The following is a 21,707-nucleotide window of genomic DNA, read 5'->3' as shown; positions in this document are numbered from 1 at the left end:
TGTAATTTAAAATGCAATTGCAACAAATGCGTAATAGTTTTCAAAATTTTGATTTCAATAAAACATCGTTATCGCAATGTAATATTTAAGAAAAAAGTCAGTTTTTTTATGTGTATTGTGCATTGCCTACGAATTTTTAGGAAAAGTTTGTAAGTACCAAAACTGACTGGGTAGTTCCAAAAATGATTGCGGCTTTTTCACTTGTTTAGTATATAAAAAAACTTGAGTAATTTCCGTTTTAATTTTGAAGTTAGATGAATTTTTTCTTTTAAATTTATATGATTTCTTTATATTTAACAAACAAAATAGCTGTTTTCTGATATGTCTTCAGTGTCACCCATATAGGGGGCTATGTACATTATTGCTTTTACAATTTTATTTAATTTTTCAAATTCTGCTTATTTCTGTATGTTCGTTTTATGGTCTTACGTTCCTTAAATAATATAACTAAACCAATTTAATATTATAATTGTAACAATGTCCAAACACTCGTGAACTTTCATACAAGATGAGTAGCACCAATATATTTACAATCTGAGGACAGTTACAATAATGCATTTTACAAAGATCACAGCCCAAGCCTTTTCTCAATTAATTCATAACATATCGAAATTTCTTCCAAAATCTAAGAACAATACTTTATCTAACTACATCAAGTAGATATAATACAAGGACTATTTTGGGTTTAAAATAAATTCGTAATTCAGTTTGATTAAGAATTTTGCATTAATAATAATATATCACTTAGTATTGTCTGAGAATATCGTATCTACATTTATTTCAGAAAGGCTAAGGACAAAAACTAACAGTACCTTATAAATAACACCAGAAACTGATAACATTTGTAAATAAATAAGCACCAATTCACATCTTTTAATAAAATTTAGATCCATAAAATAATCTAGAATATGACACAAAAATCACTTTTCGTAAAGTCACATCCATAAGCATCTTAAATTAGCATGTAAAAAATAAAAGAGAAAACGCTAACATAATACCTAATTAATAAAAATATGTGTTGGATGCAAGGAACTTAGCTAACAAACTACTTTAAAATCTAAAAAATTTTTTTAAAATTTTCTTGTTAAAAAGGAAAAAAAATTCTTATGAGCTTCTGATACAAATCTTAGAATAATTTATGAAAGAATACTCTAAGCTTTATTAAACTAATATGAAATTTAAGAAAAATTAGTTTATTTACACTGTAAAATATCTCCGGGACAAGTTGTTACCATTCTTAAGGAAGTAAACTAAAAACATTTTTAAGTAACGAAATAACTGTTGTTATTGTCACCATGCAAAAAAATCTATAACATTGTCGAAATTACAATTCTTCGTAAGAATTAGACCGAATATACCACTAAAAATGTGCTTGTTTCTTAAACGAAATGTTTATGAAATGTGAAATGCTTATGAGACGTGAAATGCTATTTAATGAAAATGAAATGTTACCATTCAACTGATCCTAATGAGCTTGAAAATCTGTATTCTCAGTTAACAAACAAACAACAAAAGGTAAATAAAAAATGTGATTACATGCACTGTAAAAAATTTTAGCTTACCTCCACACAAAAAAAAAATGGAGGCACCAAATTTTTTTACAGAGTGCGGTTATGTTTGCTGAGGCCAATAAATCTTAATGTGTTATTTAAACAAAGTAGAATTATTTTAATCATTTGTACTTTATTTTTTCAGTATGAAACCTTTTAATTTCTTTTTTACAAAATAGCATAGGCAAGTAAATAAAAAACTGCTGATTACGAAAATGACATTTATGTTTAAAATTTTTTAAAAAATTTCAAGAAAAAAATGGGAAAATAGAAGCAGCCACTGATAAGGCTATGCTTCTTGAAAAGTGTAGTTAGTTTGACAATCATGATATTAGTATTCTGCTATATTAATCGCATGTTTTAAAAGTTCCTTACAGAATGCCGTTACTTCTATGATAATTTTTTGAAAGTTTATCGCATTGACAAGTGAGAAATATTATCTTTAAAATATTTTTAAAGTTTGAGAGTTATTCATGAGTCAACGTAAAAGAAATTCTTATTTAATTTGCTAATAAAGTGCAGCAAATTCTAACGAAATTTTTTTATTTGATAATTACATATCATATTTTAAAATTGTGGAAATATTTAAAATAGAAATAATGTTTAAATATGGTATCACCTAATAAATTATCAAATCCAGTGAATTTAAAATGTGTGTCCGAAAAGACAAAAATAATTTTCAAAATGAGTATTTAATTAATTATATTTTGTTATATCTCAAAACCTGATCAAAATAACCAGTTGAACTACTTTGAAAAAAAGTATTGCTCCAATCTTTAGAGTTAGCAAAAATTAAATTCACTAGGAAAACTTTTCAAAAGTAAGTAGACAGAATATATGCTCTCTTGTATGCATTTAAATAATTAAAATGACTATTAACAAGTATAGAAAATATTTCGAGTAGTTATATGTAACAAGTTTTAGGGTGGTTTCTTACTCATTTATAAATAGCGATTTTAATAAACACAGAAGTTATATAATTTAATTTCAGCACGCGCTTTTGCAATAAATAAATTCTTTAAAATTATTATAAAACTTAAACAGATCCAGTCTTATCACATCATATTTAAATGAACAAAATTGTGGTATTCCTCGTCTTCTAGGCTCGAAGAATGTATTTTCGGGTCCTTAAACCCTTGTTTCGTGGTAAATAGTGCCCACTTTACTTGGTTGACTTTAATGAACCTAGGCAATAGTAAAGTTTTGCTGTACATCCCTTGCTGTTGACTATCTTCCATTGTGCATCATTTCATGATGTTTTTCTGGCGATTTGAAACAAGTGTACTCCAGAAAATCTTCCATAGTCTGGTACAGATGCATCTTCACATTGCTCAGAAAATGTTTCTCATCTGGGTATATCTAAATTCAAAATAATAAGTTTAAAAACAAAATTTGAATTCACAGTTTCATTATACAAACCAGTTACGCAAGGATTAATATAAATTTATGGTTTGATGTATTGAAACATATAAATTTATGGTTTGATGTATTCAGAGTAAAACACTTGAGAATTCATTATCTCCAAGTTTCAAAGTTAGTTCCAAAAATCATCAACAGATGGTGATAAAAATGCAAAATAATATTTTTGCTTAAATAACTACGTCACTTGCAATAACTACAGTCTGAGAACACAAGTTGCATAGGGGAAATAAAAAGTCTTCGATTGGAATGGTTTGCCACGCAACAAGATTCGTATAAGTCGAAGTATTTTAGAATAAGTATTTTAGAATTCGTATAAGTCGATAGAGCCATCCGTGAACGAACCTTGTGACTAAATATGAAAATCATGGAGAAAAGCTTTGCTTTCCCAAGCAGTCAACTGCAAATCAACTGCGTAGTCAACTGCAAATTTATATTTTCTTCCATCCTCTTTTATTATGACTTTTTAAATCATTGGTCCTTTTTGTAAAAGTCGATTGGTATCCGCAGTAAAAAACTAGGACCATTTTTAAATTATATGACATATACTATGAAAAATTATAATTACAACCTAACTGTATCAAATAATATAGAATTACTAAATCAATTGCTCTAATGACTTATTTTGCTATTAGTATTAAAGATGTTTAAAGAGAAATTATAACGCAAAACAAAAAAGAAATATTGCTAAAAAAATTTTTCCTCTGGTATACACTCAGGTGTTTAGTTAGTTTTACGTATGCTATGTTCGATTTGATATTATAAACATTTTATCAGTATGTTAATAATTTAAGAATGGAGGCAAAGGAATTGTCCTATTTAAGTTATGCATTGGTCTAAACTTCTATTGATTATAGTTAATAAACTCAACAGAATTTCAAACATGAACTGCTCTTTTAAACTAAATGTGAATGACAAAAAACGGCAAATCGAGTAAAGGAAAATAAAGATAAGAGCGACAAAGCAGAAAACCAGGACATAAACAGGAAAAACAAGAAAACGCTGCAACAGTAATGCGATTTTTTAGATCGATGCTATTTTTATGAATGCTATTTTTTAAATCTTTATATTCAAAAGTTGAGTTTAATTAAGAATGTCAACGAGAGAATTAAAATTCATAAGATTCAAACAAATCAACAACCAAAAATGATCAGAAGTTTTGAGCAGGAATAAAGGAAGGAATATATATATATATATATATATATATATATATATATATATATATATATATATATATATATATATATATATATATATATATATATATATATATATATATATATATATATATATATATATATATATATATATATATATTTCATTAATAAGTAACTAAATAAGGACACTTACCTGAGTTCTGAATAAAACACCAGCATTTGTTAGAGCTTTAATTAGCATCATTGAATGCTGAAGATGGACATCATCTAATAAAATAGATATTTATATATGTAGTATTTGTAAATTCTTTTGACTTTCAAAGCATAATATTGTAAACATTGTGCAATACTGATTATTTGCAGTTAAATGCATAGGAAAAGTTTTCCAAATCTTTAAATTGTTAGTATAAAATAACTCATTGAATGAAAAGTGTCAGGTTAGCATTTGTAAAACAGGAAAAAGCTTCAAATGGTTTCAAACAGTTGTACATCGAGAACTATTGAAATATTCTTTGTATTTAAGATATTATATTTCATATTTGCCCTCACTAACCCTTTTTAGCAAATGATCGTAATATCATTATTAATACGTAACTCCAGCTATTAAGCATAATAGACATTGGGGTTCGATTATAAAACGTTCTTTTTCATAGTTTCATACTTTTTCATTCAGCATACATAGAAATCTATAACTCACTTACTGAAACAAATTGTCCTCATATGAATCTTTCTGAATAAAACTATGCAACATTTGTATTAAATATTGAAAATTTTTCACTCTCGTTTTCTAAACGTTTACAAGATCATTTTAATATCTCAAAATGATTTATATATCTACGTTAGTAAAGATTCTATCTATTTACTTTAAAGGTAATTAACTGATAAGATAAAAGATAGATTTAAAACTAATTAAGATAATTTAAATAGATTTAAATACTGAGGATAACAGTTTTGTAACACATTAACTATTAATAAATTAGTTGTCTGATAATTAATATAAGAATAAGAATAAAATTTAATTCAAGAAACAAATATCATTTTAGTATGTGTAGGAAGGAATTGATATCTTTACATACACTCCTTGAAATATTTTGTACTCTTTTTCTATACCGTAACATTTCTCTCTCTCTCTTTATATATATATATATATATATATATATATATATATATATATGTATATATATATATATATATATATATATATATATATATATATATATATATATATATATATATATATATATATATATATATATATATATATATATATATATATATATATATATATATATATATATATATATATATATATATATATATATATATATATATATATATATATATATATATATATATATATATATATATATAAATATATATATATATATATATATATATATATATATATATATATATATATATATAAATATATATATATATATATATATATATATATATATATATATATATATATATATATATATATATATATATATATATATATATATATATATATATATATATATATATATATATATATATAGATACATATATATATATATACATATATATATATATACATATATATATATATATATATATATATATATATATAGATACATATATATATATATACATATATATATATATACATATATATATACACAAGTATATTGAGGCTTATTAATATCATTGATTACTACATTAATTAATAATATTAATAAGTTTTATTTTATGATTATTATGCACATTTTATTAGAAGAGATAAAATGTTACAGAGAAGCTGGGAGAAAATTTTATTTTAAAAATTATTTACCATCTGCTGTCCCATGAATGAGAAGAAATTTTTTCCCTTTCACATTTTCTGCTCTTATGGAAACATCAGACTTTTCGTAGCCAATATAGTTGTCTTCAGGTTTTGGACTTTGCATATATCTTTCTGAGTATACTGAATCTATAAAATATGCATATAATATATTCCTAACATATCAAAAATTACACACATCTATTAAGCGTAACAGTGGTGGGAAAGACGCCTTTACCGACACGCACTACCAATACGCTAATCTTAACCTGCATGCCATCTTTAGCAAATTGGTAGAGATTTCCGAAATACAGTGCACAAAAAATGGACCATACAGAATAATTTTTGATCTAATTATCGAATCTTCACGTTCTAGGACTCAATCTCAATGGTTCGAGGGGATGACCTCAAATATGCTAATAACTTGGTTCAGACGATAGTTAAATTTACGAAAACTGGCACAAAACGCACTTTCTCTGAATAAATATATCTTTCTTGAGACGGATTCGGATTTCTGAACACCAAATTATCCAGCCACCATCAGGGAAATGTGGTCCCTACAGTTTGGTCAGATAAGCTATTCAAAGTTTGGGCATCATACTGTTAATTACAGTTTTTTTCGTTTTCGGCTTTTTCTCGAGAACTTTTTAAGCAAATTTAAAAATGTTTGAATACAATTATAAAATTTGCATAAAATTATAATATTAAAATTTTTAGCATACAATTAGATAATTTTATCCAAAGGTTATCCTTTCAAAAGATAAATTTTAGTTAATATTTATTATTTTTTTATTATTTTATTTAAATAAAGTAGGAAAAGATTTGAATCGTAAGGCATAATATTTTTTATGCTTAATTTTGAGGTTAATAAGTTTACATGGCAAAATGCGAAATTTGAGTGAAGTCGGTTGAACAGTTCCTGAGAAATCGAATATTAAAAGAGTCGTAAATTTAACATACTTTCAATTGCAATTATTTTAAAAAACAAATAAGTTTTGATAATTTTAAGAATAACACTGTACTATAATTACAAGAACTATAATTATAAAAACTATAACTATGGGATCTATACTTGAGCTATAATTACAAGAACACTGAACTTAATTGATATAATTTCAACTTAAATTCATTATTATAGTTATTTTATGAGACGGTATCTCCTTATTAAGGACAATATACTCTTGTAATTTTAAAACTAAAAGTTTTTAAAAGTTAATGTATATTTAAATATGTTATACTAACCATAATACAGCCAATTTGTGATGGGTGCCACCGATATGCCGCAGGTGAAAATATCATTTTCTGTTGCTAGAACAGATACGGCCGTATATCCACCATATGACCATCCCCAAACCGCTATTTTCTCTGTATCGATATAACCTTTCTCAGACAAGAGGTACCTGTAAATATAAAAACAAGTTTTTCACAAAATTATTCTTTGCAGTAAATTAGGAGGGTGCTCGCAATAATTATTATTGCTGACAGATACTGTCTTATACTTGCTGACAGATATCGAGTTTTTTTTTTGTATGAAAAAAAATCTATCCAAACAGTAAAACTTAATTTTTATCTAAATAATATGCATCTAAGAATATTTTTTTATATTATACAGGTCAAAGCATAAAACTTAATTTTGAAAATAAATTATATAAGATTTATGACATGCGCTTTTTAAATTCCTATTAAGAGCTGTTGTTTGAATTTCCTTGACTACCTGTACTTAAATTAGTTTCTTCTTACTTTTTAAACACATGAGTAGAATTTACCTTTCTTCAAACAATACATTGAGACATATTAAGTTGTTTAAATATCTTATTTTTGTTTTTAATAACCACATTTCAATGAAATTTTTCCAATTCCAATACTAAAATCATTGTTAGAACTTATTGTTAATCCAGCAAATTATATATTTTATTTAATATGTAATAATTAAAATGTTTAAAAAATCCTTTTCTATTATCTAAGAGGCTGATATGCATTACTTTACTTTCATATACTTAAACAAGGTTCTTTTTAAAGGTAATTTATATCACTTAAATGTAAGAAATGTCAAAATTTGAATTATTCATTAGACGAATTTGTATTTTTTTCTCTGGATTTCCAAAATAATTCACCTTCATTTATAATTATGTATGCAGTATAATATCCTACATAATCTATATGACGTCCCACATTTAAAGTTTAAAATTAAGTTAAAATTATAAATATATCAGTACTATTGCAACGAAATCTGGACCCATTATTGTTTAACATAATAGTTAAGGAAAAATAAAAGAGATTTTTAGCTTACTTGACTCAACAAGCATTTCATTATAAAAAAACAAGAAAGTTCACCATACAGACATCCCAATTAACATTAATTAAAATAATTGGTTTGTTTGATTCTTTGTTATCAATCAATTAGAGCAATGTCGAGTTTTTTTTAAAATTAGTTTAAATTTATTTATTTTTTTAAGAAATATTTAATATTAATATTTAATGTTTTTCTAAAGTTTCAGAGCATACATTTATTTGAAAAATCAATGAAAGGAAGGAAAAAAGATATAATAAAAAATGAAAAAATTTCACCTGATAACTGCAAGTTGATCTTCAACTTCGACATTTCCGAGTCTTCGAAATAATTCCTGAACTCTCTTTTCTCCCTGGTAACCACTTCCCCGAGCATCTATATGAGCATAAATGTAATTCTTATGACTTGACAAATAGCTTCCCCAATGAACCTGGAACTTTTCTGTAACCAATTGATTTCCCGGACTACCACAGCTGAAAGAAGAAGAAAATTTTCCTTTATCAGTGAAAGTTACTACAAGCTATTAAATTCTCCAAGTTTCTTTTACATCGCAAGATGAAAGATCCAAAGAAAATTAAGCCTTTTTGATAGAGTTGAGACAGTTATAGTAAAAATATGCAGCGTATCCTCACACATGCACAAGAAATCTCTTTTGTAATTAGGAAATAATTCATTTCGGAGACGTTTGCTGCTGATGTCTTGTTTGCGAACTGTTTAATTTTTCCTATAGATAACGCAATTAATCAGAAAAGATATATTTTGCTCCAAATTATTAAAGTATAGCAGATATTCATACATTCTATTGTCGTTTTTGTGGCGTATATCGTGTAGGACATAGACTCATGAGGTCGAGTTTCATGGAAACGAATTAAAATTCCGGTAAAAAGGAAGGAAAGTAGAACATAATTTTGAAATATACAACTCATATGCAAAGTGTAAGCGTATTTTTGTCCAAAGAACAAAATTACTTTTCATATAATTTTGTGTTATTTATAACCTCCATACACTGTTTATAAACATTGATTTCTTTGTTTAAGATATTAGTCTGTTATCTAATAGATAGATGGTGGCACAAAACTTAAAAACTTTTGAAATAATTCAAAACGTTTTTTTCTTTTTGTAATTTTAAACAACTAAAACATAGATCTTGAAATAATTCAAAGCGCTTTGTAATTTTAAAAGCTTAAATTATAATTTTTTTTCTATGATTGCAAAAGGGTAGATTTTGTTAACGTTCTAGGAAATAACTAAAATAGCTTGTCGAAATATTTCAAAACAAATCATATGTAGAAAAATTTATAACATATTTATTGATATATTATGATATTTTTGTTTTGCATATTAGTCAGTTATCTAATAGATAGATGGCAGTGCAAAATCAAACTCTTAAACATAATTTAAAACGTGTTTGCAAATTTAGACAATTAATGACAGCACAAAACATCATAGCTCTTGAGATAATTCAAATCGTATTTGCAATTTTAATAGCGTAAATTATAATTTTTTTTTCTACGATGATTGTAAAAGGGTAGATTTTATTAACGTTCTAGGATATACCTAAGATAGATTGTCGAAATATTTTGAAACGGCTTTGCACATACGAAGTATTTTTGAAGGAGTAATTTTAAAATTTTAATATAGTTTAGAAAGGGGGAATTGTTGTATTATAATACACGCTTTAGTAAGTATTTTTTGAAAAGAGTTAAAAATTCATCAAATTAGAACGTCCATTACAGATAAGTTTTAAGCGGCTTTTTATATATGTGAAACATTTTTCTTATGTTTCTGATTCACATATATTATGTGCATCAAAAAATCTTATGTTCAATTTAAAAGATACTGGCATTTGAAAACAAATCAATGATATTTTCAAGCAAAGAAACATGTGAGAGAAATTGAATTTTCAATTCTGTTGTACCCAAACCTGTCATAAAAAACACCTAATTCACATAAAAAATTTATATTTTGGAAGTTTAAAATATTTCATTAAATAATAAAGGTTAAAGTGACTTGTCGCATTAAAATTGTTTTGTTACGTAGAAGTAAAAAAAAACATTCGTAATTTAAACTGAGTTACTTTAAGGCGAAAATGTTAAAAAAAATTTGAGTTTCGATCGTTAAGTAAGACATTTTTATACTTACACATGAAGAATAAGTGGATATTTGATTATTTCATTTTCTCGTAAAGGCGGAGGTAAATAAAGTCGCACACTTGCTTCTGAAAAAAATATCATGAAGATTAGTATAAAAGTATTTAATTCTCTCAAAAAATCTAATTCTTTAAAACTCATGTGTTAGCAAAACTTCTAAAAAAATCGTATCAATTTTTAGATAGCTTGGACTGAAATTATAGTTAACTAATTCATTTTATTTTAATCTTCGTAGACTCAAATTTTCAGTTTAACAATTTTTTATATTGTTAGTGTTAGAGAAATAATCAATTTCTCCTTTCAATATTTAATATTTAAATTTGCAAATAAAGTATTGAATTGTAAATTCTTCAAAATTAAATATTGATATTATGCGTACACTACTCATTCTATTGTGATAAAAAAATATTCATGAAACATAATTTGATTTTTTTCGATTATTTATAAATTAAGTACTAAAAATTAATAGAATTTTTATTTTTTATTTTAATTGAGTACTGGGGTGACTTTCAGGACTTGTTAATTACTCATACTTATTATTATAGTATGCTCGAAGCTCACCATATCCTCCTTTTAAAGGCACTTTAAAAGTCTCCAGTTGAGGTAGGGCTCTTTCTTCTAAAGCTTCAGTCAAATCACTATTGGTATCCAAAACTTCAACTGAAACGAAAACATATGTAAGAAATTTTTATATTATATTGATCGCTTTAAAATCAATACTTAGACATAAAAAGTATTTTCTATTGTACTTGAAGTTTCTTCCTCAAAATGTATTGCACATCTTATAAATCTCATTTTCTAGTTAATTAAATCCGCAATTTTAGAATCTAAAATTTATACCATAATACCCATTACCCATTTTACTAGGACATGAAATAATTTAAGATTTTTCTTTTTACCATAATCAGATTTCGTATAAGGTATTTTATTTTATTTTATAACCGTCGTTGAACAGCCGACCCAATTTTATGGGCTTACGACTACTTACGTTCAACTCCGTAGCCTTGTAATTTTGAACCAATCCAGAAGACAAGGAAACTCCTGGATCAGTACCCCCAGAGGTATTGATTTGTTGTGGGAACATGGAGGACTTTGAGACTCGACAGATTTAACGTGCATCAGTCACCATTTACTACACGGGGAGTCTTCGGCCGGCGAGGATCGAACCTACGACCTCTTAAGGTTCTATTTTGTATAAGGTGTTATCTTTTTTGTGTAAGGTTCTATCTTTTATAAGGTATTATCTTACGCGCAGGTCTTGAATTCTGGATATTTTCATCATTTCTTTGATAGTTTTTATTAAAGTATTTTTTTTTTCAAAATTCACATTACTTTAAATTATTCTTTAACGCATTTAATATTCTTCTAGTGATATTAGAATTCCATATTTATTAATTTCTTTGTCACAACCTATAAGTGCGATAAACAATATAACAGTTTTGCAAATAGGTGTTTGCAACATTTTTCGTTTTTTTTAGCAAGGAAGAAATCTATTGTTAGTGAGATATTTTAATTTTGTTCAATTTTTGCCACAGAGGCAAAACAATTTTTTAACTCATGAATAAATGAAAAAAAGTTTAAAGCATCTACGAGACATGATACTCTAAAACTCAAATGCAATGATTGATGAACTATTTCAAATGTTTCGGCGATTGTTGAGATTTTTCATGTTTTCCTTTCTTAGATTATTATTAGCAGATAAATATAATATAAACAATGATTTATTTATTTCTTATAGTCCGGTAAAATTAAAGTTTTTTTTTTACGGAAAAATTAATAACCAAGATTTCTTTCATGAAAAGTTTTGCTTCGTTATTTTAATTATACGTAAAACTCCTCTACTATCTCTGAACGCTTCCTAATTTTTTTCGCAGAAATTGGAAGGATTTAAAGGAGAGCGCTAAATAAATTTCAGACAGACTAGTACGACATTGTTTCCGATATATACTGTTTACGCTAAATTGAATGAGATTAACGCACTAACAGTTATGATGCTATAAGCGTTTTTTGAACAAAAATTACAATTTTGTACCTTTTAACGCATCTAGCTTTGCTATGTAAAAAAAAGAAGCAATACGTAGAACGTATTTCTTCTTGACTCCGAATCGAATGAGATTAAATACAAGTAATAGAATTTATAGTTTAAAACTTGAGGGAGTTTTTATGCATGAAAATGCTTTACACGCATTCATGAATTGCCCCTTATAACGTCAAAATTATGAACTTAATGAAAGAAGAAAACCCTTATAACTTCAAAATTATTAACACGAATTTTATTGTAAGTTAGATCTAAATAGTTCCTAGATTACAATTTACTAACATTTCAATGGATGTTTCAAACCTGTACTTACCTAATTGATTAGTGAGAGTTTCGCGAAGTTCTATTCTAGGTACACCAGGACCTAAGCATTCTAATACAAAATAATGGCCGCCGGTACTAAACAAGGCATTGTAGTATAGGCAGTCTTCCTCTGAATCGCAAGTAAGGCATTTTTGTTCACGAGGTCGCTTGGAGGTCAAATCCTTAACTGCATACAAGTGACGTTGTTCTGGCATTCCAAGAAGTGTTGTCATATAATACCTACAATTAAAAGGCAACTTTTTTTTCCAGCATTATAGGCAAGCATAAGGAAATATTCTATAGACAGAAATAGTGAGTGAGACTTTGAATTAACTGATTTGTAAGTTTATTTTGAATGTTCAATTGCTTACATATATAAAACATGAAAACCATTATTAATTCAGCTAATGTACTCAACATTTCAAGTAAAATAATAAATTATGCGTAAGTAGAATCAAATTAAATTGTTTAAGCTTATAGCTGAATTTTATTTAATTTTGGGAAAGGGCAGAATAATTTAGACAGGCATGGTTTATCACAATTTAAGGATAGTAAAGCTGCAAGAAATCGATGACTTTTCGTATGTTATTACCTAAATTGGATCAAAACATTTCAAACTTTTAAATATTAATTTTTAAGAAAATATGTGCAACAGATTTGTAATTTAAAATTCCGGCTTCTTTCGTGCTACCTATAGTTAATTTACAAAAGTTATTTAAGTTTGCAATTTTTTCCTGAGAACAATATCATTTGCTGAAATATGTTGTTAATAATTCTGAAAAATATCTACAACCTTTATTCCGCAAACATCTATTCTGATGTCTTAAAATTTCTCAAATGTAATTTAAAATAATAAATTATTTTCTAATTATTTCATGTATTTCTGATTTTAATAATTAATGGACACTAAATAGGTACATTTATTTAACTACTGTTTTTTTTTCCCTCTGTAAATTGATTTAACACAACAATATTTAAGAGGTGATTATAATGCTTAAAAAAAATCGGTTGTTTTTATTCGTCCTATTCTAAAATGGCTAACTTTGAGATTTTTTTTTCACAAACACGTTTCGTTGAACTTTCAAGCTTTAACAAAACAATTTACACGTTATTTTTTTCATTTTGAATACAAAAGAAAACTTTTAAAACCCAAATTTGACAAAAGTTTAACTTTATATGTAAAGAAACACGTTAAAATAATAGTAGATAAAATAAAGAAAATAAAAGCTAAAAATGTGCTTAAAGTGCCACTGAACTGAAAAGTAGAATAAAGTATAGCTCAGACTACCTAATTTAACTCAATATGACATTAACTCTAATTAGAATATTCATGCTTTTCATAAACATCATATTTTTAGACTCTAATTTGCGTGCCACATTTTCATATGTACTAAACTAATATTATAGCTGCGTATATGAAGAAAATAATACCAGCATGCAATTTTTTAAGCATACTAAGATAATATTACGAAAAATAATAGCCAATCATGCGAAAGAGAAATTCTCACACAGAATGATCTTCTTCCAGATAAGCCAAAATTTTTGTGATGTCATAGCTGCCATGAGTCAAAAAATCTTTTCGGCCACTCTGCAGAAAACGCATCACAGATTATGATAAAGAAGAAAATTTACGAGCAGAAATATATAACCCTATTATGTCATACTGTATCTAATATGACAGAGCAGATAATGTTTACCATACATATTGTTAAACATTTAGATAAAGAAATGGAGCATTTAGTTACAAAACCATCATCTGGATTTGCGCACTAAAATAGTTATACATAAAAATAGTTTTCAGTATAAGTATGATTAAATAAAATATTTTGATTAGCAAAAAGATATACAACTCCTCAATCAATAAAGAAATACTTGGCGCAAAGGATAGAGATTAATTAGCCTAATAATGAAACTTGAAAGCCGTTATGCTATCTAAATTTTCTTGCATTATAAACACAGGCAATTTAATTATTTATTTTGTATCGTAAAAACACATTTGTGGGGTTCAAAATTATTCGCTTAATCATACTTATTTCAGAAAATAGCTTATCGTACAAAAATAATTTAATTTCTCAGTGTAAAAGAGATTAATTGCATATTTATAAGCAATTTGAAAGCAATGATTTAAGCAATTTGAAAATGTTTCATTAGAGAGAGCAATAAAACCAACATATCTCTCAGGGTTAAACATTATTCTCTAGAACTTTTTTACTCATATTATCTAAAAGTCGTCACGATTTGTGAGGGACACTTTGGATTTTTAACTTTTAAAATTAACGTAAATTTTTTTTTTATGTAGTACCGAGCACAGAGATGCATTTGCTTGGAGATGATTAAGACAGTTCTTATTATTTTAGCAGAATTAATATTTGCTATCAATCAGATAATGTTAATAATTATTTAGTTGACAAAATTTGTTAGCAGAATCTTCTAGAAAATTCAGCTATTTCTTAACACTCAATTACGATTCAAATAGCACTGTAGTACACAACAAAACACAGGTTTTGGAACCTCATACGGATCAATGCACCACTAGAGATTCGCTACTCAAAGCACGATTTTTTTTACAAGCAGACTAATATCTCTACTACTTTTTCGCTGCTAGACACGCTACTATTTTCGCATTACTATTAGATACACTACATAATGCGACGAAACGCAGAATTTTTCCACACGTTTCTAGACGATTCTTGCATAACTTTTTAATTGCTAGTCCTATCGTCTTGAAACTCGAGGATTCCAGAACTATCATTTCGTCGCCAAAATTAACGCCAAGTCAGCAAATATGTTGCCAAATCGAGTCTTTTATAAGGAATACATTATGCGTTAGTTTCTCTTTAAATTACGTTAACATTACGCGACTTTCTTGCAAATTTTCTAATCGAGCTGTTTATTTAGGGCACGTCTGAAATATGCACATATTTGCAAATTTGTAACAATATAGTTTCGTCTTATAGGCACATCTCTGTTAATAATATTTATTATTAAAACAAATGTGCATTGCTACATTGCAAATTTTTACCTAACTGAAGTGCTGATGCTATTGATAGAGAAAATCAACTGACTATTGCAAACAGAAAATTTATTAGTTTCATTTGCTGTTTTCTTTTAAACTCATTTAAGATTTAATTTTAGTACTTACGTTGAAGTCGAATGAAGCCACATGTCTAAAGCGGCCAGCCTTACCATCTGCCACGGGTAGTCTTAGGAAGTAGTAGCGTTTATTATTGGAAAACACCGGAGCTTCATACATGTCTACCCAACCAATGCTCGTATCTTCTTGGATATGCTACAAAAAAGTAAATGTTTTAATTGGATTTGGTTTTAAATTTAACATTTCACTTATCAACTTTTAAACAAATATAATTGTTTTTTGTTTTTGAAAATTTAACTCAGGGAATAAGAGTATTAAATTTCAAAATTTTAAATTAAATTCCGAATAAAATTAAAAGAAAAAATATTATAATGAGGGAATAAGTTTTATATTTAAAAAAATCTGATGACTTAAATTTTGACCCCATCTAAGATGGAAAAGGGAGCGAAATTGATATCATTCAATACATCTCAAAGTGGGATTTTTTGGATATTGGATCTGATGCACATTTTTTTGAGTAATTTGAGAGTTTTTATAGTTTTCAAACACCTTGTATAATATTGCGGACGACAAATATATTATTTTCTTACAATATTTTTAGTTCACCGTTCAATACACAGATACAGTTGTAAATTAGTTCAAGTAGAAAACTATATTTTCATCTTTTCCAAAGTCAAGATGAACATATTTATACAGTTTCAAGCAGTTAAATGGTCTTACTTTTTGGCATTTCCACCCAGTGTCTCCACTAGTGCAAACACTAACGATGGACGAATTTTGGACACGTCTCAACCAAATAGCAAGAAGACGCTTTTCATCAATCCACTGAACTTCAGTCAAATAATATTCTCTGAAAAGTATAAAAAAATCCAAGATATTTATTTGAATAAAAAAAACTACTGAGTGAAATGCAGAAGTTGGGTTCCCTTGTAGGGTGTTTTTGTGTTCTCTTACTCTTTTTTACAGAAATAATATGAAATAATATTGGTTTAATACTTTGATTTTTGTTTTAAATGAAATTTATTAATTTGGATACGATATACACTTAATACAGTTTTGTTAGAGGTTTGTTTTAGCAGGGTCTAGCGAAAAGCATTAAAATTGCCTATTCTGTTCAAATTATGAAATTCTGTTCAATGCACGATAGTCAAATGGTTCATCGAAATAGGTTGTGTAGGGTGAGGAATAGAGTTGAATAGGATATAGATTAGGAACGGACCACATCGGTTCTGTGGTAACAAAAGTGAGCGACTCATATCTAACCATGCAAATGAGAATCGCATACTTACTCTGTCAAAAGAGACACACTTCTCGTAGAAAGAGATAGATAATCATTCAGTTTAATAGTTTTAGTACAGTACCATCTTTTTGAAAAGATTGAAATGCTTTGAATAGATTTACTTCATTTCATTTCCCAATCTTATCATTTATGAGATTTTGACTGATTTAAAATAATTTCATTAATCGTTACTCCACGACTATATCACATTCTTTTAATTTTGTTGATACAGTTTAACCTAAGTAAACGATATAGTGATAATGTTAGAAGACACAAACATGAGCTTCATCGCTTTTAGCTGGAAAAAAATAAAAGAAAATGCATTTTAAGGAAAAACGAAATTAATTTGAGAATCTAATCGAAGAAGGTTAAGATACCACAAAATTGAAGAAACTTGGAATAAACTAATATGGTGGTTTTTGATTTGTCAGTGCCGGTTTTAATCAAATACCTTGAAAATGAAACTGTTTTATATTTTCTTGCGTTTTCTCGAAACATCTTTCCAATTAATTTAGTTTGAATTTTTGAGTCTGAATAAGTCTTAATAACCCCGATTTAAATAAATATGACTTTTTCCTGATACCTTGATAGCTATCGAAAATGAATAATCAGTTTTTTCAACACATGTTAAGGTTTAACTTAGCGTATAGACCTCTGAGACTTCATTCACCGAATACGAGGATTAAAACTCATCAGCACGAGGGTGATCTAATGAAGACTAAGCAAACAGACTCTCACAAGGCCTCGAGTTACGAACGAAAAAAATACCGCTGTGAGTCGATGAACAGAGGAGGTCTGTTAGCGATTGGAAACTCAGAATCCAAATTCACAAGGCGGAGACAAAACTCATCAGAAGACGACCTGGCTAAAATAGAGCACAAGAGCACTACCAACCAGTATACTCCGATCCACTGAACTTGATTAACAATTTAACACGTCAACCTGTTTCATGCAATACTTACTGGTCTTTGAACTCTAGAGGAGGCATCACCTCTTCTGTAACAGGAAATGGCTGGCTGAAATCAGCAACCCAAAGACTTGCTTTTGGATTTGGTCTTCCGGGCTGAAAAGTAATAATTCATATATTGATTAAAAAAAAACATATATTATTTTTCGGAATTAAAACATAAAATTGAATCTTTGGTAATTTTTGGGCATTTGGCCATTCATCCTCATTGAAAATTTGGTCATTAAAATTGTTTTGGTTTATAGTAAAATTTCAGTACTTTGTAGGTTGCATATGCAAATTTTTCTTGTGTTTGTGTAAACAAATTGAAGTCAACTAGTGCGTTTCGAGTTTTTTTAAAGGGAATCAAAGACCTTGAGTTTTAATAGAACTCAAATCCATAATTTATCTGAAAAAAAATTCTTTTTTCATTTATTATTATTTTATTCAAAAAAGTAATAGTATAAGAAAAATCATTGGGTTCGATGAGTGGCTCTGGTATCTTTTTTTGTCAAAATGAGAGAAGAAAAATTTATTTGAACATGTTCCAAAAATAAAAAGATGTATTATGTAAACAGAATTGCTTCGTTTACAATTTTTTTATTGATATTTCGAATTTCGTTGTTCAATTTTAAGTGAAAATCGATATGCACTCCTATCTTTAAGCAGAATTTCTTCTTGGAAATGCTACTGACTCAAAAACTCATAAAAAAATTTTGACATGAGCTTTTATTGAGCTAATAATACGTTTTTGAAGATTTTTTATGAATATAAACTGGTCGAAACTCTTTAAAACGCCTCTTTTAAATATTTTGAGAGTTATTTTTTTAATGATAGAACTTTTATAAATAAAAAATTTCGTTTTTTTTTAAAAATTCAACTTTTCTGGAGCTATTTTGTTCAAATTTTGGCCTTTTTCCATTAAATTACTTACTTTAAACCGATATAAAAATTGCATACCTTAAAATTCAATTTTTTTACTATAATAAAAAAATAATAAATATTTACTAAAAGTTATTTTTTGCAAGGAAATTATCTTTGAATTAATGAATTTTTTATTTGCGTAGAAAACTTTTTCAATTCGCCAGAAAAGATCTCGAGACATGGTGAAATGCGCAAAAAAATTTACATTAAGGGGTCCAAACTTTGGAGCTCTTTTAACCAATATATTGGTATCATACTTTCCAGATAGCAGCTATCTCCGATATTTTGAGGGGCAGATATCCAAATCCGTCAAAAAAAGGTATGATTATTTAAAGAAAGCACGTTTTCGTGACTGATTCGATAACTTAAAATATCGTATGCTCCAATTAATTACTATATTTTAGATTAGGTCCTCAAACCATTAAGATTGAGTCCTAGAACGGGAAGATCCATTATTAGATCAAAAGTTATTCTGGGTGGTCAGCTTTCTTTGCTCACTGTTCATTAACAGCACTGAACATTAACTGTAAACATTAATGTTCAGTGCTGTAAACATTAACTGTAAACAGTACATTAACTGTAAACAAAATGACATGCATTGTTCAGGTAAAAGAAACTTACTTTCGGATATCTGAGTTTGATTGTCTGTGGATAAACATTAGTGCTGTCTTCGTATGATCCATACCATGGATACGTCATTGCTTCTACATTCTCATCGTTAAAAGCAGCGTATGCTAAATAAGTTCCGTTAGGTCCCCACCAAAGGGCTTTATTACTATGGAAAATTTCTGCTGTAAAACAGGTTTTGTAGAGTTATTTTCAATGGAAACACACAGTAAACACTGTTAGAAATTTCTCGGAATAAATGGTTAAATAGCAAATTATTGAATGGTTATTTTACCATATTGAATCAAAACAGTCGAATAACCATAAATAAAATGGTAATCAAAATATTAAGTTTGAGAAAAACTGTTTATTAACTGCTTTCACCTAATACGGTTAAACAACCAGAATTTTATCACAGCCACTAGAACCACCTGATGAAGCTATTTAGTTCTTTGCAAATGCGTACATATCGTAGCCGAGCGAGCTTATCTGTCACTCACAAGACCGGCAAAACTGGAGTTCGAGTCCTAGTGTTGACACCACACTATTTCCTCCATTCCCTTCAACACATGAAGAGTTTTTAGTGTCCGGCACTCTCAAATGCTCATTACTTCACGAAAAGGCGAGCTCCTATGTCAATAAAAAATTTTTTTTAACGTTTTTGGAAAATGCCAGTTGTAAATGGTTAAAAAACAGTATAGTTTTGTTTTCATAGTTTTATAAACCTACTTGTTGTAAATGGTTTCAAAACCATAAAAGAAAGAAATGTTCTTTACCATAAACTTTACGGTTAATCGGATGCACAGACAGCTGCCAGTTATTTTACCATAATTTAAGAATGAAAATTTTAACAGTGTACTGTGAATAATTATAAAATTATGTAAAAAAATATACAGGGAAGCATTTTCCAACAGTATAAAAATTCTGCTAGATTATGTATAGAGAGGAAGGTCGGTATCAATGGAATAGGTGCCTCGTTGAGACACCTTAATTATTTTCAAGCAATTGGCTACAAGCACTCGCTGTTGACCGTTTACTATACTTTATGAAACTTAAAAAACGCCAACTTGAATGTGAGATATTTTACCTTAAAGTAAGAAGAATTAGTTTTCTATGATTTTTAGATTCTAGTTTATTTCAGAATGCATATTAAAATTTACTGCTTTAAATCTCTGAATTGAAACATAATAATTTACGATCTTAAGATTAGAATGAAATAACTGTGCAAACAAGGATGTGTTGAAACAATTAAACTCTGTCTTTAAAAAGATGATTGCTAATTTTAATGAAAAAGATGACATAAAATATTAATAAAAATGAGGACATCATATGCTAATGATGAAGTTGACATGTGTTTTGAAAAAGATGGCATCATATGTTAATGATTTTAATTTTTTATTTCTAAGATAAAAATGGTCTTTTCCACAAAATATCTAAAATAACTCCAAACTATATTATAACTATAAAACAACTAATAACTATAAAATGACCTTCAAACTATAAAATAACTTATAACTATATTATGCTGGATTTTAGAGAATAAGTATTATAATTTTTTTCCGTTTTATATAATTTTTTCATTTCCATAGTATGGTTTGTTTATTTCCATAGTTTTTATTTCTATGTCAGAGGACTTTTGGGTGTAGCATAAAGAGGAAAAATTAAGAATGCGAATATGCTGTCTTCGAAAAAAATAGTTCTTTAATTACATTTATTTTTTCTCAAAAGTGAATTCTACGTACTTAAAAACATTTTAAACTGATTCCGTAACTATGGAATTTAGAAAAAGTACAGTAATTTTTATTTCTGGTTTAGCGTAATCAGTTAGAAAATTTATTATTTAAATACAAACTATTTAATTTTTAAACATTCTATGCCTTATATTATCATTAATGAATGCAAACAAATTTAAACTATTTTCAAAAATGTTTTTAACATTGCAACAGGGGATATTTTTAAAAAAGGAGTTGCTGTATTGGGAAATTGTTTATTTTGCACAAAATCTAAACAAATATTAAAATTATACTGTTTTAAAATCGTTTAAACATATAGTTTAAAGCAATTAGAGCTGCAAAATTAAAAAATTGCATTTCTTCTTAATATTTTAAATGAGTTTTACCTATGAGCGAAGAAGGCGAAATCGCGTA

General features: G+C 27.3%; 1 protein-coding gene across 4 annotated transcripts in view; it reads right to left on the bottom strand.

The window, feature by feature from the left end:
• Positions 1 to 373: 373 nt before the first annotated feature.
• The window catches only part of LOC107449074 (inactive dipeptidyl peptidase 10-like), a 551,160-nt gene continuing 529,826 nt past the window's right edge, over positions 374 to 21,707 (bottom strand). For 2 of the 4 annotated variants that reach the window (XM_087161348.1, XM_087161346.1), the window contains exons 9-21: positions 19,576 to 19,745; positions 18,047 to 18,147; positions 16,526 to 16,655; positions 15,854 to 16,000; positions 14,220 to 14,299; positions 12,722 to 12,951; positions 10,932 to 11,030; positions 10,363 to 10,438; positions 8,499 to 8,693; positions 7,173 to 7,330; positions 5,943 to 6,080; positions 4,320 to 4,393; positions 1,711 to 2,909 (exon numbers count right to left, since the gene is read on the bottom strand). In XM_087161348.1, the coding sequence (XP_087017474.1) occupies positions 2,778 to 2,909; positions 4,320 to 4,393; positions 5,943 to 6,080; positions 7,173 to 7,330; positions 8,499 to 8,693; positions 10,363 to 10,438; positions 10,932 to 11,030; positions 12,722 to 12,951; positions 14,220 to 14,299; positions 15,854 to 16,000; positions 16,526 to 16,655; positions 18,047 to 18,147; positions 19,576 to 19,745 (1,730 nt within the window). In that variant the 3' untranslated portion in view covers positions 1,711 to 2,777. Of the gene's footprint in view, positions 2,910 to 4,319; positions 4,394 to 5,942; positions 6,081 to 7,172; positions 7,331 to 8,498; positions 8,694 to 10,362; positions 10,439 to 10,931; positions 11,031 to 12,721; positions 12,952 to 14,219; positions 14,300 to 15,853; positions 16,001 to 16,525; positions 16,656 to 18,046; positions 18,148 to 19,575; positions 19,746 to 21,707 lie in introns of all 4 variants that reach the window. The other 2 variants (XM_087161345.1, XM_087161347.1) reach the window with 2 other exon arrangements.

Source organism: Parasteatoda tepidariorum, chromosome 4 (genome assembly GCF_982258835.1).
Source record: "Parasteatoda tepidariorum strain Cologne lab strain chromosome 4, Ptep-v5.0, whole genome shotgun sequence".
NCBI lineage: Eukaryota > Metazoa > Arthropoda > Arachnida > Araneae > Theridiidae > Parasteatoda > Parasteatoda tepidariorum.
Note: the sequence above shows the minus strand (reverse complement) of the source record. Positions and strands in the feature narration are given on the sequence as shown.